Source organism: Lissotriton vulgaris, chromosome 6 (genome assembly GCF_964263255.1).
Source record: "Lissotriton vulgaris chromosome 6, aLisVul1.2, whole genome shotgun sequence".
In the NCBI taxonomy this organism is placed as follows: domain Eukaryota; kingdom Metazoa; phylum Chordata; class Amphibia; order Caudata; family Salamandridae; genus Lissotriton; species Lissotriton vulgaris.
This window is the reverse complement of record NC_141694.1, coordinates 563,277,984-563,305,225: the sequence shown is the minus strand read 5'-3', so window position 1 is coordinate 563,305,225 and position 27,242 is coordinate 563,277,984. Positions and strand designations below refer to the sequence as shown.

Here is a 27,242-nt window from a genome sequence, read left to right as displayed (position 1 = left end):
TACTCATACCATTGAACACTCAGGGCGGCGTGTACTTGCAAGAAAGTTAAATGGTACATTCTGTAAAAAGTAAAACACTATAACCAAATCAGCAAAGCCACCAACTGAAATAATTTAAACCATTGGTGCCACAGAGGTAAAGAAAACCTAATTATTAGGCTTCCAATCCTAACTGATGAACTTTTAGAACTCTAGGTGAGAATACAGGCTCTTCCCTTCGTGCCCACCTGAACACTACATGCAGGCGATTGTCCACCTGCTCACATGACATACCTCTTCATCTCCTTTGATCAGGTGTGATCTGTTTAACCTCCTCTCCTAGGGTGTTTGGCCTGAGTGTGTAGGTAAAGGAAAGAGAGACCTGTTTTGGTCAGGTAGAGCATAAGGCCAGAAACTCTGCTGCCTTTAGCTCGGACATTCCAATCTGTAACTGCATAGTTGGGTCTGGGGGCCAGAAGTCTGCCTCTATGTACCTCACTCATTCCAATCTGAAACCCAATACACCCCGTGAGCACCAGCCCTCTTATACAAAACCTGGGAATAGGCCTTAGCAGGCCATATGCCTCAATCTGTAGTGTCTTGGTTCCTTCCCTAGGTGTTATAGTGGAAGAGATGTGGCGCAGCAGCCAGGGTGCCTGACTCCGACCATGGGGTTCACGGTTCGAAACCCTGCACTGGCGGCAGGTTAGCCCAGCACCAAGTGACTCTGGGCAATAGCTTGATCTTCCATAGGGATCCCAGCACCGGGACACCGCTCTGGAGGTAGCTGTGCACTTTACAAATGCTGGTATTTCATTTCATACACCCATCTGGATAAGTTCCTCCTCAACTTCTGGGAAGAGATCATCCCACCCCTGCCCCACTGCTTGGTAGGCCTCATAGACATTGCTACCGTAGTATATAGTTACCTTCCTTCCCGAATGTCCCACGCTCCTGATTGTGGGTAGACCTCATAGACTGACAACTCTAGTATTTTAAGTTCATTTTCCCGTCTCCCATACTCCACTTCTGGGTAAGCCTGACACAGCTTTTACTTAGGGTTCAGACCTACTACTGGAATATCTTGTTGGCTTTTTACCTTTCCACCGTCTAGACCAAAATGGCAAAGTAGCACTATTCTTGTCCAAAATCACAGACTCTTGCTCTAACTCAACAAACCGTATCAGCCTTATATTTTGATAGTTAGACCACCTTGAGCAAGCATCGGCATGGAACAACAAATCTAATATAGCAAGCGGCCCTGATCAAAACAGAAAGTTGTCTTACATGCTAACTAATGTTATATCAGGAAGCTAAAAACATTTGCTGCATCTATACACCAGACATCTGGCCCAATAGCTAAGATTGATGAATTTCGCCTTCACCTACTGGTCACTGGATCCATCTACTTGGCAGCCGCACACTGGGTGTCATATTAGACACAATAAGCATGCTATCGTCCACAGGGTACACTTCTACCAATTGGAGCCATCACATCCTCAAGTTTAACTTGACCTTCCATAATTACCCTTGGCTCATCCAAAATTCTCAGCGTCCATAGACTGTAGATCATGTTTAATCTTTGAGCTATAATAATTGAAGGAAAACTCTTTGTTTCCTTTCCTTCTGAAACAAAACTGTCAGTTAATCCGTCCTACTGAAGGCCAACTCTGATTTCATCATGATGATTCCTTTCTCCAAGCAACATGTCTAGTCTACTACCCCACAAAATTAATGCTGGATGGTCCAACTCTGACGTAGATCACTGAAAGACAGAAACAAGCCTCTTTGAAAGAATATAATGGGATTATCCAAATATAATGATAAAGTGACCTCCAAGCAGTGCAGGATCTACAGACCCACCATCAAAAAGGCAGAAAGATGTGCTGTGACTGTAAAAAGCAGATGTAGATCATATGCACCCAAAGGCCACCTGAGACTGAGAGGCGAAGACCTACTTTGCTGAACATAGGCACATGTTAGGCTCTAAATTGCAGGAACGGTCTTGGTGCTGATCCCAAGGTAGCTCCCTTGGATGGTCTACTCCCAACTTGAAGTTCCTGGTAAGGTAAAGTTTAAGTTTAATGCAAGCATAAAAAGTGAAGCAGAACTCAACCCAATTCTCTCACTCTAGTTCGAAAGATAAGGTGCAAGGCATCAGGATGAACATTGCACCTGTTTAACCTCCACAGCTTAGGAGCTGATTTGTCAGTTGTTCCTAGTGCGCCCTGAGTTTCCTGGGCTGTAGTCAACTCTATAGTAGATTTCCTCCTTCAGGGAGGTCATGCTGCAAGTTTTCAGCGTGTTATTTGCTCCCTCTAAAGCAACTTTGGATCCCAAGGAGTCGCATGGACGTCCATTCGTATGGCTGCTGGTGAATCTAGCATCGAGACACCCACGGGCATTTGTTCGCGCTTAACAAATATAAAAAATAAATAAATAAATCCTCCATGACCCGGTTGTACCCATTCCCAAGTACGTACCAGTTCCTGTATAGTCTTCCACATTGGCTTTGAGATCCACGCTCTTTCCCCCCCTACGGATGACTGCTCCAATGGATGACCTGGAGCTAGCACCCATGTTGGATCTCAGTGTCGAGCAATGAGATTACTCAAGCAAAACTAGTTGTCATTCAGCCTGCGTTCTTTTTTGGTTCTGACTCAAATTCTCTACATGTTCTAGATAGTGTTACTCAATAGCTTGATGTTAAAGAGGAGGGAGATGCTCTGTGACCTCCTTATCATACCAATGATGCAATATATCTAGATGTACAAAATGCCAGTGTCCTGGATACTTTCCAGTCAAACAGAGCTTCACTCCACAAATGAACAACCAACGCAGGAAAGTGCTTGGTTTGCATAGGTGGTCAAAAGGGCAGCTGCAGTTGCCCTCCATTGAAACAAAGCAGAATATTCTCACATTCTTCAGCCTGGGGCCTATGACCTCTGAGCCATTGTTGGCATTTAATGACCGTTTTACTTACACTTGTAATGGCTACATGTTCAAAGCAATCTTTTTGCCCACAAGTTAGCAGACCCGTAGCCCGACAAAGTAGACCTTTGTCTGTTGACCGAGATATTTTGACTGAACACCCTACACCCGAGAGCCCCATTGTGCAGGCTTCCACTAGCAAGGTGAACCCTAACTCTTCTCCAGGCAGTCCCCCGGACAGGAAATCCAAAATGATTGACACTTTCCGCAAGAGAATATTATTATCTGCGATTTTGACTCTGAGGTCCTTAAACTTAGTATGCTGCTGGGCAGATACACACATGCTCTCTGTTAATTGACCAGCACGATTTTGCCAAGGGTCCATGAAGCTCTCGCAAGCCACTTTGACCCAAATAAGACCTGGTGGACTAGTTGCCGCAATGTGTATGATTCAACCTTGTCTTAACTTTCCTGATGTGCAAGTCCTTTGGGCCTATGCATTGTTGCTCCTCAAGAATTTGGCACTAAAAACAGTGTTCCTCATTGCTCCTACTTCAGTGTACCACGTGCGCTATTGGCCCATCCTTCTTGTTTCACCTTTTTCCTAGCTAGATTGATGCTGAGAATAAGTACTGCGTCCTCCCCAGAGTTGTGACACTCTTCCATGTGAGCTAATCACTCATATTGCCAGCTTTCTTTGCACTGAAAGGAAGCAGTGAGGTTTTATCGACTTGCATGCAAAAGACCCTCAGACGTACAATCCGCTCCTTATTGGAAGCGAAAAGCAGTACAGGAAAGGACGTGTTCAAGATGGATAGCCATCTATATCAAAATCTGCTAAACACTGGCCACAATGCGATTCCCAGATGGCTTGCGCCCTCATTCAGTGTGAGCCAAGGCTGCTACGATGATGCTTGCATGGGGAATAAATATTCTTAATGTCATACAAGGTGTGATGTGGGCGTCAGTTCATATGTTCACATAGCACTATTGTCTTGAAAACAATCTCTAATGGAAAGGTCACTTTACCTGCTCGGTCTCACAGATATTTTTTATTTAAGCACACTCTACAGACCCTATAGCTTCAGTTAACACTATTTTGAAATCTACTCAAAATGGGAGGAATCTGTGATTACAAATATTCATCTAAAAAGGTTCCAAGTTGGAGATTTGCGCAGTCACCAGCAATTGGTCTATACTATGTCAGTGCGCAAGGGTGGAGCATATATGTGGCTCCACTCCTTCACCTTTGGGGCAGTGTGGAGTCTACTCAGCGCCACACTGGGAGCACTGTTGTGAAGTTTCTAGATCCAGTCTGGCACCTGGAGAATATTCAGAAGGTGAGATAGCTGCTATTGGATATCCACCAGAAAGAGCATTACCGAAGTAACAGTTGTTCATCCAGTCCGTGCTTTATCTTTTAAGAAGAAAATAATATTTATTAACAAGCTACACAAATAACTAGAAGATGCTAGCACCTTCGGGTGCTGAGATTAAGCCCCAACCCCTTTCCTAGCTCCTACGCAGTAGGTGCCTGATTTTCCATAGCATTGGCCTTGTAGCCAGTCTTCTGCTATTACGCTGCACTTGGTTTGACTTTAGTATCGTTGGATCTTCCCTGTAGAGCATATTGCTGGAAGATCAATTTGTGTAGCTGATTGTTTGTCTCAGTTACAAATTATTAATGATAATGTAATGGGCTTGTGGGTGAAGAGACCATGGTTGCAATAATGCTGGATGCCATTCATTTGGTACAAGAAACAACCAATGAAGGTGATTGGGTTAAAAGCATGAATGCTGATATGTTAAGTTTAATAAAAAAAAAAAGAATTCATCTGACTTGCCTAGCGCAGGTTCTTTATGCCTTTATTTGCAAGTATTTTTCAAGTTTAAAAAATGGATTGGCTTGTGAATGAAATGTCCTTCAGAAGGTAGCAACTGATAATCATCAAGATAAGAGAGAGATGCAAAAAGATACTGGTCAGAGAAATGTATTGTCGACCTTACATGGATGATATGGTCTTCAATGTTGTTAAAAAAATTGCATTGATTGTGCCTGTTTATATAAACGTGTGACAACGTTCAGGCCTCTCCTCAGCCATACCGGTTCAGACTCCTGAAGGGGCCCTGGCAACATATTGCTCTGCATTTGTTGGGTCCACCACATGTATTTACAAGGCGAGGATAACATTTCAGTTTTGGTAGATTACTTCTTCAGATGGGTAGAATAGAAGTTTGAATGAATTCTTTCACATAGAAGGGCCTTCCTTTGTCAATTACTACTGACAATTAAGTACAGTTTACTTAACGTTTAATGACAAAATTCCTACGTGACAATGATATAGTGCATAAACATACCCCTCTATATTCATCTAATAATAATGGTCTTGCTGAAATATGAAATGTCTTCAAAAGTTTGTCAGATTGATCTTCTGCACACACAGTGGTATATGTACGAAAATCATCAGCCAAACTGGAAGATGGAAATTGGTGGAACCTCAATAAAATGGTAAAGGTCAACAACTAAATAAAAGATAATCAATTGTTGTCAGGAGTAGAAGGTTGATTTGGGCTTGTGACCATTTCTCTCCAAAGAATTTTTCACAGCGTATAGTAAATGCGTCTATTTTTCTTCTGATCACACTTCAGAGGCAATCTATACTTCAGAAAGAATTGTTTGCGATGCAAGGACGTGACAAGGTACTTGTTACAGGACAGCTGATAGTGGAGTATATAATAGTGCTGCTCACCAGGGTAATGATCATTACAGACGGGACATGTGGTGTTACAGTTCCAGGAATAGTATGCACCCTATGCATCTCAAAGATTATATTCAATCGTTTGTTTATTCATTTTTCTGTATGTATTTTGTTTTATAGTTCTATTATCTGTTTTACATATTAAGGAGGGAGGTATGTCGTATACTAGTTATCCTTGTTTTAAGCATCTCAAAGATTATATTTATTTGTTCTTCTTTTTCCCGTATGTATTTGTATTTTATAGTTGTATTATCTGTGCGGCATCCTATTTATCAGCATTTTGTTTGTATTGTCCTCCTGTCCTTTGATTAACCTCTTACTCATTTGTCTCTTCCTTGTGTCCCTACTTACATGTATGCCTGTATCTCGTGTGCTACGATTCTTTCTGCAGTCACAGGGAGACTCATCGCAAAAATAAAGCCTTTTCTTTTGCTTTTTCCTCTGACTCATGGGAGCCTTTTTAGGTCTCGGACCGACGGCTGGCTTGCCAGCCGGAAGTCGGAGAATTATTGTCATTCAGTGGGTGCTTTAAAACCGCCTCCCTCCTCGTCTCTCCTCCATTGGCTGGCTTCCTAAACGGAGGCCAGCCATTGGAGGAGAGATGCGTCACTCCAATGAAGCCCCGTCTCTTTCGGATTCGGGGATGTGTATTTTGCTGTTCTTTCGATGGTGACGTCATCCGTCACTCAGAACAACAAATACACGCCCCCGAATCCGAAATTTGTGGAGCTTTGCAGCCGCCATTTTGCGGTCGCCTAAGCTGCTCTCGGTCGCCTAAGCTGCTCTCTTCCAGTAAGTCCTTGCTGCGTGCATTTGTGTGTATGTGTCATGTGCCCCGGCTGCCCGCAGCTCACTGCGGCCTCTTAGAGCTGCTCTGCTGTGCCGCCCCGTCGCGCCTTCACATCTCCCCCAGCCGGACCTCGGCTCTGCCCCTGTGCCCCGGCTGCCCGCAGCTCACTGCGGCCTCTTAGAGCTGCTCTGCTGTGCCGCCCCGTCGCGCCTTCACATCTCCCCCAGCCGGACCTCGGCTCTTCCCCTGTGCCCCAGTCGCCCGCAGCTCACTGAGGCCTCTTAAAGCTGCTCTGCTGTGCCGCCCCATCGCGCCTTCACATCTCCCCCAGCCGGACCGCGGCTCTTCCCCTGTGCCCCGGCCACCCGCATAACTCACTGCGGCCTCTTAGAGCAGGGGCGACCCGCCCTCTCCGGGACACAATGCAGCAGCAGCCCGCTGTGCCCGGCGTGCCACTGCTCTCTCCCTGCCCCTCTTTGCCCCTCTCCCCCCCCCCTCTCCCCTAGTTCCGTTTCTCATGAGTAAGTGGGGGAGGGAGACACCGCGCAGTGGGTAAAGGTAACACAGTAAAGATGCGGTGGGCTGCTCAGGCAACTTGAGACTTTGGCAAAATAACTTTTCCTCCGCCTCTCCGCTGTGCCCGGCGTGGGACTGGAAGCCCACTGGTCACTAAAATGAGCGAATATTGGTGTTCAGGACATATTTATAACAATAAACAATTGCATGAAAGGACGCTGGGAGCGGTTATTTTTGGAGAAATACACATTTGGAAAGCCTTTCTCAACCACAGCAGGGCCATCACCATGTGGAGGCTGTCCAGAGCGGCCGACTCTGGAGCTGGGGAACAGGCGAATCTCGACGTCTGCTCAACATCCTGTTATTCTGGGCACATCTCTTAATGTTCCCGTGCCTACCAAAGAAAGAAAGAAACATTAATGCCTCCTTGTGTAATGTAACTGGTGCTCATGTAGAATGCTAAAATACCTTTGGATCGAGTTAGTCATGCAAACAAATGCGACCCCCTAAAAATGGCGTGTGCACTAATTCCCTGGGCACCTAGTACAGTTTCTCCTTCTTTTGGTACTTTTTTCCTATTACACGAGTGTTTATATTAGAGCAGGAACACCTGACCTTGGCTCCCAGACCGGTCCAGGGGCTCCTTCGAGGCCTTTGGTAGCCCGCATACCAAACTACAAGGTTTGGAATAGGATATTACTCTTTGCGAGAAAAATAGACTTATAATACAATGGTGTGAACATCTCAATCCTCTCTCTGACCCCAAGTGTTGTTCAAGAAGCTCAGAGAACGTGCAACCATTAAGAATAAACATACCCGCAACTTAAATGGGTTTATGCCACGCAGTTGCTGATAATACACAGAAAAATACAATTGCAAAGCAATGATAGCATATTGCGAGGCAGCAAGTCTCCAATGCTATGCTAAGGAATTTCTGTTGATGAGGACCGGGATGTGTAATAAAATACTGTATGTTCACAGATTCAGTCTAATCATACATTGTGATATTAAGCATTCTTCTCTTTTGGGGCACGGGCATGAAAATTCTGAGGGGACCGGGATTTGCGAAGTATCAAATGTTATTTAAAAACTGCATATGCATGTTCAAGTGTGAACAATATCTGTCTCCACTTTGTGTGTCAAATAGGATCTCTCCCTGTTTCTCTAGCGGGGCTTAAGGAGTAAGGATAAGCTTCTCCTCAGTATCGCCAGGTTCAAATTTACAACTAAAGGGGAGACTTTCTTCCTATTTAACTGGACTCATTTTTGCAACTCCCTACTCATCTTTAGAAGGATTAGAAACGTGTTTACTTTAGATACATTTTTAAGACTTGCTCCAAGATCCTTGCTTGGATTTTTTCTTTTCTTCATTTAATGCGATTTTATATAGCGCGAACATTACCCGAAGGTGTCCGAGCGCTTTACAAAAGAACCAGTTGCGTTACATAAGGACTTTGGATAACATAAGTTACAAAGTTACATAAGAGATACAAACAGAAAAAATTGCAAATGTACAAGGTGTGAAGTCACTCAAGGAAGAGATAAAACAGGAAAAAATTGCACATGTACAAGTTGAAAGTCACTCAAGAAAGAGATACAAACAGATAACTCTAAAATCACATAGGAATGGTAGTAAGTACAAAAGTCTACTACATATACCAGTGGTTAGAGTTCTCAAAATACAAATAGTAAATTCACACAGGATTACATTTTAACAGCAATTAGGCTTGGATAATTATATAATACATATTTACATATACATATATATTTAAGGCTGTCCAGCAAAAAGAGAAAAACGATCAGGAGGAGTCCTGAGGGAAGAAGGAACGGAACAAAGGTCAGACATAATGGCGGGTCCGGGTATAGACTGAAACCATAAAACATTTTTTTTAAAGAGCGGGAAGCAAAAAAGTCACCAAAGTCAAGAATACAGAAAAAGAACACAGAGAGCAGGATTCCATTGAGTAGAGTCAGAGGGGGTACGCAGCATAGAAAAGGATTCCCTGGCGAGGGACTGTATGTTGAGATGGTCCAGAGTTATCAGGAGGCATTATGTCCTGCGGGGTTGTCCTGCATGACTCGCTTGTTTCTGTGCCAGCCGCCGCCCCCAGATAGCCACCTCAATGCCTACCTGGGCAGTCTTCTCCTCTTCCCATGCTGTGCGGCATCAAGGGGAAATGGCGGCCGCGTTTTCCTGTTTCGGACCTCGGCATCGTAGGTTGCCTGCACCGCAGGTTACAAAAACGCTATTCAAGGTTTTTTTAGGAAAGATCAAATATTTCTCTTCCCAAATTAACCAGAATAAAAAGAAGTCCCGGCACGGAAGTAGTCCTTAAAGTAAAGATCACAAAAAAGTGTGGTACTCTCCATAGACTCAACAAAGAATGTGGAGATGGATGTGTTTCTTTGGAAAATTAGGCGATAAACTTTCCCAAAGATTGTCCAGTTCCCCCATTTAAAAAATTTTTTTTTTTACAGAGTTTTATATAGCGTGAACTTGACCCGAAGGTAACGGGTATCAGAGAGCTTTACATTGCACCAGTTGTGTCACATGAAGACACATTCATTTTTGTTAGGCACAGGGAGATTACGTGATTTGCCCAGAATTGCAGGATGTTCAGTGCCATTGCCGAGACTCAAACCCACTTCCCAGGTCAACCGCCCTAGCGGTTAGGTCAACTCCTCTCCCTGATTCTGATGTGTTGATTCTAGAAAGCAAGTTACTCCTGCTTATGTTGTTGTGTCTGATTTTTAGTGTGTGTTAGGACACGTTTCATTGACGTGATTATTCTCTGTTCACCGTTCCCCTCTTGAAAGATATACAGTGGGTGGGATGTTCTAGAATGGGAGAGTTACTGAAGAGGAGTGTAAAACTTTCTGGTAGAAACAACTTGCTGGTCTCGGGAAGCTTCTGTCACTGTAGTAGAAGCCGGGATCTCTCTGAAAGCTGTAGGAAAGGCTTTGTGTAAATGAATCAAATTGTTCCATCTGTACGTTCTCTCGCTCTCCTACTACCCCTACTACCTCAGTGGTGGTCCACATGATGTAACAACTGAAGTGAATAAGGTATGAGAACAAAATGCACTTTTTAATGTTTTAATATGTTCTTTTCTGCTTATGCTCGGTCTTCAGAATGCCAGTAGTGGCGATAGCCATAGATCTCTTCAAGTTGATGGTGCAAATGGCATTGGGGCTGTGAAGCTGAAAGAGATGGAGCGTTACCTACCGACAGGACTGTTCATTCATATTGTAAACAACGGGACCTGTGGAAAGCTGAATCACCTTTGCGGGGCTGATTATGTGAAAGTTCAACAAAAACCTCCTCATGGTATGCAGATTTGTATTTCATATTCCTGTCATCTTTTCGTACATTACATTTTAACTATTCAGATATGCATCCCATGCTTCTTGTAGATGCCTTCGTTTTACCTTTACAGTTTGTTGGATGTGAGCTCTCTTCATTCCTTTACTTGTAATGTAACAGCACCCTGTCTTTTTTTATGTCTCGGCTAGGCGGGGCATGCGGATTCTCGGATAGATGTGTTGTTTTCAACCTGTGGGCTTCAGCCCACCCATAGACTTCCCATTGGCTCGCTCCATTGTCTCTATCAAATCCTTTGTCCCAGTTTGTCCATAGCATAAATGCATCATGGCTCTCCCAGAGTATGTGCCAAGTACTTGTGTCCATCCACTACAGCTTTTTTGGGCGCTACTTTTTTCTTTGTCTTGGAGCACTCAATACAAGTGCTCGTGTTTCTATTGTCTCCATCCTCCGTCTCCTGCCTGTTTTTTTTTTTTTTTTGCAGTTTTATATGCTGCGAACACCACCTTGAAGGTATTATTTAAGCGTTTTACATGAGCATCTGTTACTTTACACGAAGACACATTCATTTTTGTTGGCACAGGGAGATTAAGCTATTTGCACAGGATGTTGAGCGGATGCCAAGACTCAAACCTGGTTTCCCAGCTCCATAGTCTACAGCTCTGGCTATGTCACCACATACTCTCCTCCTGTTGCCTAGAAGTGTCCCGAACCTCTTTGACTGCAAGGGCTGTTTGCACTTTTAGTCTGTCGTTTATGTTCAATACTTGATGGCAATTCGGCATTTCGTCTCCAAGGGGACACATGCCATAGCCTGTATGTTGCGCCTCGAAGAGTATGTAAGAGAGCTGCAAGATGGTGACGCTGGACGGAGCTGAGGGATATTTATAGAGCACACACATGCAACAAAGAGTGTCCCAACACTTGTAACAAGGTTGCTCACAGAATCGCTGATCATCATATTAAGCTTGTTGGAAGAGCCAGGTTTTTAATTTTTTTCTTGAAGATGGATAACTCAGTTGTGGTACAAAGGTCCTGGGAAAGATTATTCAAGGCAACCGGCCCAAGGTAAGAGAAGTATCTGGCTCCGGCCTGGCGGAGTTTTGGTGATTTGGCTAAATGGCCATAGGCTGACCATAAATTCCTGGGCAGGGGAGCGTAGCCACAAATCCTCCTCCACAAGTACCTTGCTCCTTTATTATGTAGTGCTTTTTGAACCAGACCCAAGGTTTTAAAAATAATGTTCTTTTTGATAGGAAGCTAGTGAAGCGCATTCAGATGTGGGATCATATGGGTTCTTGGGTAAAGGTTAAGAAGAACTTGAGCCACCGAATTCTGCGCCACTTAAGGTCTATTATGAAGGTATTCTGGGATACCCAAGTGTAGTGTGTTTCCATGATCAAGTCTGAAAGTCATCAGTACTTGAATCACCATAATCCTTTACTGCATTCACAATGTTGCTATAAAATGATTCACCAAAATATACATATACATGCATTATGATTTATATTCTTACTTTGATGAGCGTTTCCAACTGGTTAACTGTTGCTCAATCGTGCAGACTTAGTAGAACGGCTTGCCAACTATGTTTTCATATGAGAATGTAGTTTTGTTTAAAGTACACACACTGATGTAGGTATCTGGTTGTGTATTGTAGGAGGGGTAGAATCTGTATCTTGGGAAATCAGCGTCCCTTTCTTCGTTCCAAAAAGGATCTCTGTTGGCGATTTCCTAGTGGTTAAATGAGGAGTGCCAAAATACCCTCCCATTGTTTGGCAAAGTAAATGAGATGGTTTGCAAAGTAATTTGTCAACTTGCATGATTTTCTTCGACATGTGCATGTAGAATTGCATTGCATTGCAGACATTACCAAATGTTTAGAACTGGTATTGTAACATGATCTGAGATGCTACCTTAAGGACAACACCGAAGGAAATCTGAAAAAATATTCCTTAGCACCGATAAGATATACTGTTGTCCCATAGGCCCAAAAAAGTCAATTGTTACTACTTTTGAATTACTTTGTGTTAGTGAATCAAATGGGTTCTGTTTGCTCAGGCCTGCATCTGAGGCATTTCCAGATGCCCAGAGTTGCTTGTATTTCCAACTGAAGTACCTCCGTGGTAAAAGGAACTCCAAACCTGAGACACTTGAATGTTAGTAGCAAAAGGTTTGATAGCACATGAAATTCCAGGGATCATTTATCAGACTGTTTGATATAGGTAATGCCAGTGTGACCTAATTTTTTTTATTGAGCTTTATTACCTTCATGTGATTGCAGTAGTGTAGGTAGATAATGATTGATGAACATATCTGCTAGTGATGGACTTTATATTGATAATCACAGGACATATTTATACCAGTGATTACACTTCACATAAATACATCCTATGCCACATAGCAGCACTCCGCATAATTGCACTCCACACATGCCACGTAATTCCACTCAACATATTTTCACTCAACACCACACGATTCAACTCCTCATGATTCTATTCTGCACCACATAATTCCACACCAAACCACATAATTTAACTCTGCGATATATAATTCCACTACATACCACGTATATCGAACCCACACCACAGAATAATGTATAAGAACATTTTCTTATCTAAAAATGCTTTTAAAAACAAATGGCTTTAATCTCAATCGCGCGTTATCAAGTTTGGTGTTCTGTTAGCCTTTTATACACTCTATGGCATTCTGTTTCCTTTGAGATAAGAAAATGTGCTTCCTACCTCTCCTCACATGCAATGTTATGGGGTCAATGTAATTCTTCTTTATGTTCATGCTAATTAATTTGCTCCATTTCCATCAATTTAAATTGAATTATTTCATAAATTAAAAATGAACAGTCCTTTCCACTAAACATGGTGCGCATTCATTACCCGTGTCCACATTACTTAATACCTACCACTGCCCATTTCATTCTCTATATTGAGCAACCCCAATCCCCCATAAAAAAGTGCAGTGTTGACTATATCCTAATACCTTTTTAAAACAGCTGTTTGTGTTGCTCCCTCCCTTCTCCTTTTTTTAATTCAAAGTTCATACCATCCCTCATTCATTAATAAAATACAGAAGAATAATGGCTGTTTCAAAGATTTTTAGAGTAAAAATTTAAACCTACTGTACAACTACAATACTGTACAAACCGCTGAAATAAACTACACCAATAGCTCTTGCAGAAGCAAGACTTATTAGCTATGCCAATGTTTGTTGTTATGTGGTTGTGATGTCCAGGAATGGAACACTTTGCTCGTGAAGGTCATGTCAGATGCAGCTTTTAAATAAGTGAATGGCAGCCTTAGTTAAACATCATAGTTGTGTTAATTAACAGTTGTTGGCTTTCACAATACACAAGAACCTTTGTAAACATTGGACCATTTTTCCTGATTTCAGAGAACATGTGGATTGCTTTATAGATCTAGAATGTACATCTTTTAAGTCCATCTTAAGGATATTATTGTACATCCTGTTGCCAACATTTCAGTGACATGTACTAGAAGAGAGAAGCTAACCTGTGCCTTATAAAGATATTACACATCGTCGAGGAGTTTCAGTGACCTCACAGATGTACGAGGCTGAAGGCAGAGTTCCTATTCAAAGTCTTTGAACTCGGCTATGACTTATTTTATTCCATATAATACAAGATCACACAATTACCCTTCCCTGGTCTCTTTGAATGACCATAGTTGCAGATATCCAGAACCTCAAATGCAAAGTTAGGCAAAGAGACATGCAGCTAATAATTTGTTGCAATGACATGTTACAAGCCTTATAATGCAAGTCAAAACTTCTTTTGCTAAGAATGTGTGCTAATTTGCAGAAAAACTCCAGCTATTGTGTAATAGATTACTACATTTGTGTCGCTGAGTCTTTGTTTTAGTACAGATAGCTTGCAAAGTCACAACTAGTCTCCATTTAATAATAGTTTTAAAAAAAACATGATTTGGGTTAATATATGCATGTGTTATTTCTTCAGCTCCAACCTAGCGCAAAGGCAGCAGATCGCTGTAGAGTGTCAAAGACGAGCATACAGTCAACGAGTAATTAAAGAGCTAACTGGTTTGTGAGCTATTAATGCATTGTGATATAGTGTTTTTTAAAAGGTACATCTTTAACTCTTTTCCAAATTGGAGCAGATTTGGAACAGACCGGATAGATACAGGGATGGTGCTTAGATGGGAAAGGGCTGCTGCTGTTTTCTTACCGAATGCAGGCTTCTGTATATTATATCCTCATGATGTGCTTTTTACATTGTTCAGTATATTTTTGTAACCTAATGTCATTGGAATTGAGATCTATTTATTTATTACAAATGGATAGCTGAGAGGGGGTGCCAGACTACCTGGCTCCAAGTTGGCTGCACCTGAAACAGGCTTATTGGCTTGGAGCACACATTCGGCTGAATCCGTGTAATTGGATGGTGAGTTCACACTTGGCCGCATTGGGGAGATCCAGGGCTCCTGGTGGCAGCCTAGTATGTTTTTTTTCCCAGCCCGCAGTGGCAAATACAACAGCGGGTTAGTAGCGGCATATATGGATTTAGCCTAGACCACAGAGGAGCTCTTGACGCATTGTAGCCCTCCAGACTGTAGGAGCCATACTAGTGGCTGCTGCTGGGGCTGACTGTAAACCGGGAAGTGGATGCCTGTGGCAGGCTGGGGAATCCATACTCTTTACACCTCCACCCCCACCCCACCCCCCCCCCCCACCTTTCCACTTTTGTTTGAGATCCTGCAGAGGATGGCTGGCTGTCCAAGCCACTGGTGCGTGGGTCTGTCAGCGTACTGAGACCAGAATGAAGCTGAATTCCTCCTTGTCTGCATACAGGGTGAAGTGATGCTGACACTAGGACACTGGTGACTGCATGTCTGGTGATTGAGGGGCCAGGACGCTCATAGGATGACTTTGTTGCACCACGCTTCTCAATCCAATTGTTGCCCTGAAGTTGAAAGCGCTTCTGAGCATCAGCGGAGGACCCCCACTGTGTATGCTGGGTGATGCTCTATGGGGACTCCATTTTGTCTACTATTAATTGCACTGTACAATTTGTATGCCGGGAGGGATGATGGGCATAAAACCAAACAAAGGAGGCACTATATGGACAGTAAATTACTGGCTGCACTATGAGGAGAGCATTTTCCTAAGGGCTCATTGTAAAATAAACATTTAGCACAATGGAGCTAAAAGGATGTTTGGATTTCTAATTGGGGCAGAGATAGTACTAGGGCTTTCGGGTTTTGATGCTTATTGGATTTATGACTGCATTATTTTACTAACATTTTATTGAAGTCTTTTCATTTCCACAATAAATTACTGACTAGACCTTGATGTTGTTGTGTGTTAATGAGCGTTCTCTATTTTGTCACACTGGCTCTGAGTGTCTAAGCTCACACACTCTGTGGAGCATTAAATGCTGTCCTGAGAGAGCCAAGTGCCTAAAACCAATCCCTTGTCTGTTCACTTTGGAGTGCAAATGTATTGTGGACCTGGGTCAACAGTGGTAAATAACCTTACTGGCATATGGTAAGGGTTAGCAGTCTCTGACTGCCCCAGGAAAATGCCTCTCAGACAGACAATGACAGTATTGAGCCAAATGTCAGAGAAGAGTGTCAGGGCTTACGACCATGTTGTCCTTCTAGCTAGAGGTGGTAGTAAAAAGTTGCAAACATTTTTTGGGAAGGGTATTTTAGTTGAAGAATCCAAGACAATAGAAGTTACTGAAACGGGATGGGATGTTTGTTAGTTGGAAAGTACAAGATGATGGAAGACAAAACACTGAGATTATAGGACAGCATAGCAGGAGTAGGTTTGAGAGGTACTTAGTGATTGTGCCTTTTGGTGCATTGAAGAAAAGGGTAAAAAATACTTTCTAGGTTGTTTCCTTGCACCTCCACCTTGCTCATTGGCAGGTGTATTTCATAAAAGGTCTCACACCCAACCTCTTCATAATCTTACTACCATCCAACAGAATCCCTAGCCTTCTTCCTGCATCACCCCAGTTCAGTGTTTTGTTTCTGATGCCTTGTGTGCTTTTTATTCACCGTTCTTATCTAACATTGTAAACCTATCTGCATGTTGACGTGTGCCTTCATGTGAGCAGCTTCACTTCTTGTTTCTATATACAGAGCTCTGCTGCCCGTTTGCTAGATTTGTGGTTTTGCAAATTTCACTTACGTTTATGTTCTGACCCAGGACTGGAGATGAAACCCATGGAAAGGTGTTGCTCCTTTGATGGGGATGCGGATAGAATTGTGTACTTTTATAACGACAGCGCTGGACACTTTCATCTTCTGGATGGAGATAAAATTGCTACATTGATTAGCACCTTTCTCAAGGAACTTCTGTTAAAGGTAAAATGCTATTTAATTAACTGTAATCCTTTTGTCTTCCACGATTGTCATGACATGCGCGTTTGCAAGTTGTGTTGGCTACAACTGATGGTTTCGCTAAATATTCCTCCAAGGGCCTTCAGTGTGCATCCTCAATACGTAGATTAACGACTCATGGGGGATACTTTTCTCTAAATTGTCTCAGGAAAGACTTAGTGACAAAAATGTGTTTTTACAGGCTCGCAATCCATTTAGCTGATAAACTTTAAAGAAGAAAAAAACTGATGGTATGGACTGGCTTGCTGGTTTTGGTTAGTTGTGCCCATTCACTTGCCTGCTGATCATTGTTTACCTTTTGCAGCTAAATTCCCTCACCCTCTTGACAGAATGCCATGCATCTAGTGTAAAGGTAACCCCTATCACTCCTAGGGCTGTTGCCATATGGGTTACTGAAATACCCATTGGCTCTATTCCTCCCTCTTTGTGTGTGAATTGTCCCTCATTAAAATTTCCCGAAGCATCACAGCTGTGTTGAGATGAGCTAAATGTTCTACCTGAAAGAGAAGGGACTCCTGTTTCATAGACCGAAGTGAGTTACACATTTTAGAAAAAGTGACCAGTTGGATGAGTGCCCCTTGGTCGCAATCACATTGATTGTAAGACTAAAAATGTGGCTTAATAGTTCTCATTAAACCTCCCAGTATTCACTTTTACTTCCAGTAAGAGAGCCACATAGGGGAGAAGTGTGCCCATGCAAGGAAGGCATACACTCGTTGAAGGATATAAGCCATCTTTCATGTTCACTCCTCGGATTTCACGATAATGCTGCTTATCCTGTTTCTAGAACTGTCCATATTTGAAGGAGAGCTCAGAATTCCCATATCACACCGTACTTACATTTACATCATCGAGAGACTGTATTATCATAATGAATGTGAATGATCATCAGCTCTGCTGCATACATGAGGCTAATTTACTAGCTTGGGCTGTGGCAGTGATAGTAAGGGAGGCACCAGATGTATATCAGTGAAGTTCAACTGACAGTACTGCAACTATTGCAAGAGCTCGAATGCATGCCTTTGAAACAGAGATGTCTTACTAATACAGTGGATGCTACTCTGATCTCATAACTTGTACTTCTTTATTTAGATTTTACCTGTTTCTATAGATTTTTTCTTTTTAATTTTCAGGATGGATCATGATGTTGGTAAAAGTTGTTCTATTCACATAGTATCAGCTGCCTGAATACCTTTCCTAAGAACAGTGGGTCCCAAATGTATGCTTGTAGTTGATGATTGTGCATGTAAGTGCCAGTTTGTAACATTGAGAGAATTACAGCATGCAGGAGATTGTCTCTCTACCTTCTCCTATTGTGAATCATATTTAGACATGGCAGTACGTATTACAAACCCTATTAGGAGACCCAGAAGCTGGAATTCATTTTTTAGTAGTAATGAAGTATAGTTTGTATCGGTTATGTTTCGAGAAGCTATAGTCACTTTAATGTTATATAGGCTATGTTGAGGAAGTGGGTGTAGCATCAGCTCTTGAAGAGAACCGAAAAGATTGGTGGGATAGACCATTGAAGCCAGATTGGTGGGATAGACCATTGTAGCCACCACTCTGTCGCTCATTGTAGAGACACTCGGGGCCAGATGTAGGTGGCTAAATACTGGTCGGTAACGCCGAAATTCATTAAATTTCTGCATTACCGACCGGTATTTGGCTGAGTGCCATGAAGGTGACTTTAAACCTACATGCAAAATAAGGATTCACAAAATAACGATGCTTTATTTTGCTCTTGCATTTAAGGAATCGGAAATACCGATTCCCTAAATGCAATGTACATAGCACTAAAAACAGTGCATTTCAGCCTTAAGGAATCACTATTTACCACCAACTTCAAGTTGGTGGTAAGTAGCGATTTCCTTTCAAAAAGCACTCTTTTTCTTTTTAAAATGTGCCATGTGGCACACATCCATGCCAGGGCATGGATGTGCACCACATGTGCACACATGCACCATTCGGGGGTGCAACAGGGTGTCCATTGGACACCCTGGCACCCTTGAAATAGCTCCGCTATTATGAATTCAGTAATACCGAATCGCTAATAGTGAATCACTTCCCATTCATTCCTATGGGCCTCCTAGCCCATAGAAATGAATGGCTAGGTATTCCTTAATAACGAATCTCAATTACCGATTCGTTATTAAGGAATGTTAAGGAATCGCTAATATTTTAGCGATTCCTACCTACATTCCATTTAGTGAGTCCTTAAAAGCGATTTGGTAAAAATCGCTATTAAGGACTCACTAAATGGAAGTTACCTATATCTGGCCCCTAGTTCCTACCCCGCAAGATAAAGCAGGGCACAAGAGACTAAAGGCATGTTTTGCAGCGTTGGGTCTTCAGTGGTAATCTTAAATGTTAGAAAAATTCCCCCTGTGGACCCTGGAACACCTTATCTCCATATATTTTTCCATACATTGACATCAATCCGGGTGCATTTGTCCATATGATGAGAAGCATTCTTCAGGGGACTTCCCGCTGCAAGATTTCTTTCCCTGAAATCTAGACATTCAAAGTACAGAGATGTCTATTTTAAGACTGCAAAGCTACATACATTCGACAAAAAAGCTAGAATGTGTCTAACTTAAAGCAAGAGCTTTCCGTTTAAGAATCCTGAAGTTTCCACCACCCATTTTTTTTAACAGACTTTATTGAGTTTTCAAAAAACATATCCAAATCGATCTCAGAAAGCATCAGTACTATATAAGAAACGCCCACAGGCGTAAGCAAGCAACTAGTCTGAGATAAAACAATCCCTTCAATAACAATTGTCCACTACTCCCGCTTGTGGAACAGGAGAATAGTGTGCGTCATACTCCCAAACCACCCCTAGCCCACAATCCTGTAATTAGTGACGACATAATACGATATTTACCAAACCCCTAGGATCTCTTCTCACAGTCTGTGTGCTCCCTTTACAAATCCATTCCATCCCTACCCAAACTCCTGCCCAGCCCCCCCCCCCCGCCCTCCCTCCACCCGCACCCCCAGGAATGTCAACCCAGCTAAACAAATTAGGTATACAATCTAGGGCTATATCAGAATGTGAACTATCTCCTGCGCCAACTAGCGTGTGCCGTTAGAAGCTTGGTAGGGTGCGCTCAATATGGTGGGTCAGGTCGATTGAGTGGTCTACCTTCCGGAACGGTGGCAGTACCGGGTGAGCAGACACTTGTCAGGGCCCTCTCGGTATACAACCCTTACAACAAATCTTTTACCACGCACTACCATTACAACGCAGTCATTACAACGCAAACCATTACAACGCATTGTGCTGGGGGTGCTCTAGGATAGGGAATAAGTTTAATTTACTATCCAACACCTTCCCTAGTGTCCACGGGGACTGGAGTTGGAATAGTAAATTAAACTATTCACACGCAAGGACCGCACCGACCACACAGGAGGAGGAATCGCTATCGTCCATAAGAAATCAATCCGCATCACAACTAGCTCTGACGCCAACCTCGCCAACTCCGAACACCTTCACTTCCAGATCCTCATCGACCCCAAGACCACACTCAGAGGCACCCTCCTTTACAGACCACCAGGACCCCGCGCTAAATTCAGTGAAGACATCACGGACTTCATCACCCCACACGCGCTCCCCTCCAAAGACTACATCCTTCTAGGAGACCTCAACTTCCACCTTGAAAAGATCAACGACCGCAACACCGCCACCCTCTTAGACAACCTCGCCAACCTCGGACTTAACCAACTGGTCACTTCCCCCACCCACATCGCAGGTCACACACTCGACCCCATCTTCACCTCCAGCAACCATGTCTCCTTCAGCCACACTACGGATCTCCTCTGGACTGACCACAGCTGCGTTCACTTCACCTACAACAAGCCGAAACCCATCATCCACCTCCAACCAACTCTACAAAGAAACTGGAACAAAATCACCTCGGATCAGATCTCCACATCGCTCCTTCAAACCTCCCCGGCCCTCTCTTCTAACGCCAACGAAGCCGCCTCCAACCTCACCATTTGGTTATCCAACACCGCCGACACCTTAGCACCACTGAAAAAACGTCAACACAAACTTGGCAACAAGAAGGCCTCATGGTTCAACGATGATCTCAAGAAGTCCAAGAAACTGTGCCGCTCCCTTGAAAAGGCCTGGAAAAAAGATCCATCCACCAGCAACAAGGACGCCTTCAAAAGCGCCACCCGCACCCACCACCAACTAATCCGAAAGGCCAAGAAAACAGCATTCAAGGATCGACTTGACAACAACGCCCACAACAGCAAGGAACTTTTCAACATCGTCAAGGAATTTTCCAACCCCTCGGCCAACTCCAACGACATCACCCCCTCTCAATCCCTCTGCGACTCCCTAGCCTCATTCTTCCACAACAAGATTGCTGACATCCACAACAGCTTTGACAACCAACCCGGAAGCCAACCCACCCTACCATCTGCTGACCATCTTCCCCCCGTTAACACCCTTAACGACTGGAAACCAATCTCCACTGAGGACACCATCCGCCTGATGAATTCCATCCACTCCGGATCCCCCACAGACCCATGCCCTCACCACATCTTCAACAAAGCAGACTCCATCATAGCCCCGCGCCTCCGAGATGTCATCAACTGCTCCTTCAACTCCGCTACCTTCCCAGAAGACTGGAAACACGCTGTACTCACCGCCCTTCTGAAAAAACCAACAGCGGACCCCACCGAACTCAAAAACTACCGCCCCATCTCACTTCTTCCATTCCCGGCCAAAGTCATCGAGAAAGCCGTCAACAACCAACTCGCCGCCTTCCTCGAAGCCAACAAATCACTGGACCCCTCACAATCTGGCTTCCGAGCTAAACACAGCACTGAGACCGCCCTCATCGCAGCAACAGACGACATTCGAACTCTACTGGACAATGGAGACACAGTCGCCCTCATCCTCCTCGACCTCTCCGCAGCCTTCGATACAGTCTGCCACAGCACCCTTCTACAACGCCTCAGAGACATCGGAATCCAAGGAAAAGCACTGGAATGGATCACCTCGTTCCTCACCGGAAGAACCCAGAGAGTCCGCCTCCCACCATACAAGTCCGAGGCCTTTGAAATCATCTGCGGCGTACCACAAGGATCATCTCTTAGTCCCACCCTCTTCAACGTATATATGAGCCCCCTTGCGGCCATCGCCCGCCAACACAACCTCAACATCATCTCTTACGCAGACGACACTCAACTGATCCTCTCTCTCACCAAGGACCCCAGCACCGCCAAAACTAACCTACACGAAGGAATGAAAGAAGTCGCCGAATGGATGAAACAAAGCCGTCTGAAACTGAACTCAGCCAAAACAGAAGTCCTCATCTTAGGCACATCCCCCTCTGCTTGGGACGACTCCTGGTGGCCGGAAGCCCTTGGAAAAGCACCCATCCCGACAAACCACGCACGGAACCTTGGCGTCATCCTGGACTCTTCACTCTCAATGAACAGACAAGTCAGCGCCGTATCCTCCTCCTGCTTTAACATTCTTCGCATGCTCAGAAAAACATTTCACTGGATCCCCTCCGAAACAAGGAAAACAGTCACCCACGCTCTAGTCACGAGCCGACTGGACTACGGAAACACCCTCTACGCAGGCACCACCGCTAAACTCCAGAAGAAACTACAACGAATCCAAAACGCCTCAGCCAGACTCATATTAGACATCCCACGCAACGAACACATCTCTGGTCACCTTAAAGACCTCCACTGGCTACCCGTCAATAAGAGGATCACTTTCCGACTGCTTACCCACGCACACAAATCACTCTACGACATCGGACCAGATTGCCTCAACTCTCGACTGTCCTTCTACACCCCCTCCCGCCAACTTCGCTCTTCCAGCCAAGCCTTCGCCACTGTACCTCGCATCAACAAGACCATCATGGGAGGCAGATCCTTTTCATACCTGGCGGCCAAAACATGGAACTCACTCCCCGCCTACCTTCGCCTCACCCAGAATCACCTAGCGTTCAGAAAGCAGCTTAAAACGTGGATATTCGACAAATAATCCCCCTCCCTTTCCTAAGCGCCTTGAAACCCTCTGGGTATGTAGTGCGCTATACAAATTTTATGACTTGACTTGACTTGACTATCCAGCACCCCAAAGCGCTATGCGTTGTAATGGTATGCGTTGTAAAAACCGCGTTGTAATGGTATGCTTGGTAAAAGTATGCGTTGTAACGTCATACATCCGGCCCTCTCATCTAGGCTATCGTCTCTATCCCAAGATGGGTGTCTCACGAGCTCCACTAGGGCCTCCCATGCCCCAGACGCCTCTAGCGTTTTCTCACTCACTGTCCTTTTAGCCATTTGCATTCTGACTGTCTGGTTGTACAAATTCCCTTGTTCATCTGGTTATGTTAGGGCCACTCCTCGCCTTCCAATGACTAGTGATTTCCCTTTTAGCCAGAATCAGACCAAAGTCCAAAAACTTGCTTGTGACCTTGTTCCTGACCGTGTGGGGGAACCAGTGAATCAAGCAATATCCTGGGGACAGCACAACCTCTCTATCCGATGTATTCGCTAAAACTACGGTGACCCTCTCCCAGTAGCCCCGCTAGGTAGGACAATCCCAGAACATATGCAAAAACTCTGCACCCTCCATGGAACATCGTGGACTACTAGCCGTTGGACACCTAAGTATTCATGACTTTTTACCAAGGGTGAGGTATGCTCTGTGCATGACATAGAAGTAAGTGGACCAACTGGAATCAGGCTCTTCCAGGCTCTCTCCACCAGCTCTCCAAGCTTCCACTGCCCACGATGCATTTTACTGGCAGTTTCCTTCCAGAGTGTTCTTTTTTCCATATTCTCGGAAGGACCCTATAATACATTGGAAGTTTCACACCTCTGTTTTTCAGAGTAATTTCTCCAAAAATGTTATTTTTAAATTTCACTCGACATATACCCGACTTGGTTAATTTTTACAAATAAAATGCCTTTACTGTTTGGAAAGTGTCAGTCCTGTGACAGGAAGAAAGCTGCAATTGACACACACACAAGGTGTGTCTTTCCTCTTCACATTTGGTCAAAGAATGTAGGACGTTTTCATAAACTGCATTTTGTTGCACGTTTAGTAGTACTACTAACATGCATCAAAATGCTGTTTCCTAACCTTTGCCTCCGCCTTCTATCTCTTCAATGCGAGATCTTTGCACACTGTCGCCTACTTTTTAGTAGTAAATGTTGGAAGGACAGGGGATTAACTGGAAAATCAGTAATGCATACTACTAAATTGGATGGTTTTAGAGAGGCCTAAATAGGGGTTCAAGTATAGCTAGGGAGAGGTTTAAGGAGGGATATGCACCCATCCATATGCTATTCCACACATTCTAGACAATTGCTATTCAGAAACTGCAGTTCTAGCTTTACTACAGCTAACAAGAACTGGCAAAGCTAATAGGTATCTTCTAAGCAGGTGCTATTGGCTTTGCCAAAGTGTTTTAGCCATGTTGTACACCATTGTGGCTGCTGTTCAGCGTGGCTAAAAGTTAGTGACGTAGAGGAGAGTGGCGTGGAGTGTTGTAGAGTGGAGTGGCATAGAGTCTTGCATTTTGGAATAGCTTAGAGTGAGGTTGCGTGGCTTAGCGTAGAGTGGACTAGTGTAGAGTGCATTGGAGTAGAGTGCTGCAGAGTAAAGTGGCATAGAGTGCAGCAGCATATATTTCAGCGGTGTACAATGCAGCATCGTAGAAAACAGTGGCTTAGATTAGTGTTGCATAAGAGAGTTAAGTAGCACAGAGTGCAGTGGTGCAGAGTAGTGTGGCATACAGTGCAGTGGCGTAGATTGTAGGACTGGAGAGTGAAGTGGCGTAGAGCAGAGTGATGCAAAGTAGAGCGGCGAAGAGTACAGTAGCAAAGAATGCAGTAGTGCGGAGAAAAGTAGGATAGAGTTCAATGGTGTAGTGTGCAGTGGTGCAGAGTAGAGTTCATTGGCCTAGAGTGTTGCAGGTTATAGTGGCATAGAGTGCAGCGGCATAGAGTTCAGTGACGTACAATGCAAAGTCGTAGAATGCAGTGTCGTAGATTAGAGTGGTGCATAGTAAAGTGCAGTGGTGCAAAGCAAAGTTGCATAGAGTGTAGTTGCGTAGAATGCAATGGCTTAGAGTGCAAGGCAAACAGTCGTGCTAGGTGCAGTGGCATAGAGTGGTGCAAAGTATAGTGAGGTAGAGTGCAATGTTGAAGAGTGGAGTGCTTCAGAGTGCAGTGATGTCAAATGCAATAGTGTGAGTGATGTAGAGTGCAGTGGCATAGAGTAGATTGTTTCAGAGTAGAGTGAAGTGGAGTGGAGTGATGCAGAGTGGAGTGACGTGGCAGAGAGTGAAGTAGTGTGGCTCACTGGTTAGAGGCGGCAGACCCGAGAGCAGAGGACGGCCCGGGACCAGGGTTCGATTCCCGGCGCAGCAGGTTTCTCGACCAGGGTCAGCGGACTCGATAATTCTCTCGCCTCGGTGCCCACTCTGATCCGCGTTCACACTCGGCAACTCTGGGCATTAGCTTGCCTCATCTTCACTAACGGCCCCACCAGACCGCTGGGGATGCCTGGTCTCACCCTGGAGATACCCATTAAGGGACCATCTCTCAGGGAAGCCAGGAAGGGTTTCGCAGCGGTCGAAGCGCCTTGGGACCCTCCGGGTAAGTAGTGCGCTATATAAATGCCTATACATTTACACATTTACATTTACACAATGGTGCAGGGTATTTATTTAGTTTTTTATAGAGCGCGAACCAGACCCGTGAGGGTATCTGAGCAATTTACAGTAGTAACAGGAGGGATACAAGGACATTGGGGGGGGCAAAGGGATAGTGACAGGTAGATACAATATATTGGTAAAACAAACAATCATAATACCCGGATGGATACATTTTGGGGTAAGAACAAGTCGATATGTTAAGCTAGAGAAAGCAGCCTCAACACCCAGGAGATTTGCTCGGAAGTGCCGGTGGGTATCATAAGGAGAAAAGGCCCAGGGATAGTACCGTAAGCGATAGGTGAAGCCAGGTCACGGAGGTAATTGAAACGTGAGCGTTAGGAGAGGAATTTGCCCATTAGGAAAGTTTTGGCCTCCATTTTGAAGTGTGCTAGAGACAATATTCTTCTGATGGCAAGTGGGAGTAAATTCCATATTCTTGGGGCAACCCCAGAGAAGGCCCAATTGCACGTCCTTTTTTTTCCCAGAAGCGTGCGGGTCGGAGCAAAAGGTCTCTGGCGGACTGGGAGTTTCTGGCTCCTCCGGATATCACGAGTTTATGGGCGAGAAATGCAGGGAACTTGGAGTAAAGAGCCTTGTGGGTGATGCAAGCCAGCTTAAATTGGATTCTGGCCTCAAGAGGAAGCCAGTTCAGAGCTTTAAGGTGGGGCAAGATATGGTCAAACTTCTTAGAGCCAGTTAGAAGTCTGGCGGCGGCGTTGAGGCAGTCTTTCAAGGGTGCCAGAGAGATCTTGGGTAGGCCTGCTAGGGTGGAGCAACCATATTCTAGCCTAGAGATGACTAGAGGCTGAATTGCCAATTTTAGATCTGAGGTGTTGAGGAATGGTTTCAGGTTTCTTAGGTAGTTCAAATCTGGCAGTTTTATCCATCAAGTTGATATGGCCACGCATATTCATGTTGCCGTCTAAGGTAATTCCAAGGGATTTAGCAGAGTCCACAATGGTAGGAAAGTTGTTTAGCGTTCTGATAGCCTTGATCCATTCTTGAATGTCTGTATTGTCATTAGGTGGTGAAATTAAGAGGAACTCAATTTTTTTTAGCTTTGAGTTTAAGCTGATTAGATGTGAGCCAGTGAACAGTCAACTTCAAGGTCTCATTCAGGGAGTGAATGTCCTCTGGAGAAGAGATTTTGATGTAGAGCTGTGTGTCATCCGTATACATGTGGTAGCAGATATTGGTGTTGCGCCGCACCTCTGAGAGCCGTTCAAGGTAAAGACTGAAGAGGGTAGGGGACAGGGTTGATCCTTGAGGTATTCCATCCATGATCGGAGAGGTAGAGGACAGCGATGTACACTGTATTGCCATAGAGTACATTGGCGTAGAGTGTTACAGTGTGGGGTAGGGTGGAGTTGTGCATTTTAGAGTGGCCTAGACTGGAGTGGCGAAGAGTGCGTTGTCATAGAGTTGAGTGGTGTTGAGTATAGTAGGGTGCAGTGGTGTGGTGTAAAGTGGAGTGGTACCGAATAGATTGCGGTGGCAGGGAGTGGAGTGGCATAGAGTGGAATATGCATGGTGTGGCAGATCACTTCCATTACAGATAACACATTATCAAGTAAAATCGCCATTACTTTTTCAAACATACAGTTTCTCTGATAAAAGTATACAGGACACGAACGATAAAGTGTGGAAATGTCATCCTCTAGTGTATTGATTTGTTTTGATCGTTTTAAAATATTTGTTTCCACCACACTTCTGAACTACCCAAAAATGTGCTTAATTTGGGTTTTTCTGATTCTGAAATATCTGCACAGTACATTTACAGATATTTAAATTTTGTTGTGTGCTAGAAACAAAATAACATAATACAGCCTTCCTCAAGCACGC

General features: G+C 44.2%; 1 protein-coding gene across 2 annotated transcripts in view; it reads left to right on the top strand.

Annotated features, from left to right (window-relative positions):
• Positions 1-27,242, top strand: part of PGM3 (phosphoglucomutase 3) — a 230,705-nt gene that overhangs the window by 74,893 nt on the left and 128,570 nt on the right. For both annotated transcript variants that reach the window (XM_086926556.1, XM_086926555.1), the window contains 2 exons: positions 10,108-10,303; positions 16,502-16,659. In XM_086926556.1, coding sequence (XP_086782682.1) covers positions 10,108-10,303; positions 16,502-16,659 — 354 coding nt within the window. The remainder of the gene's footprint in view (positions 1-10,107; positions 10,304-16,501; positions 16,660-27,242) is intronic.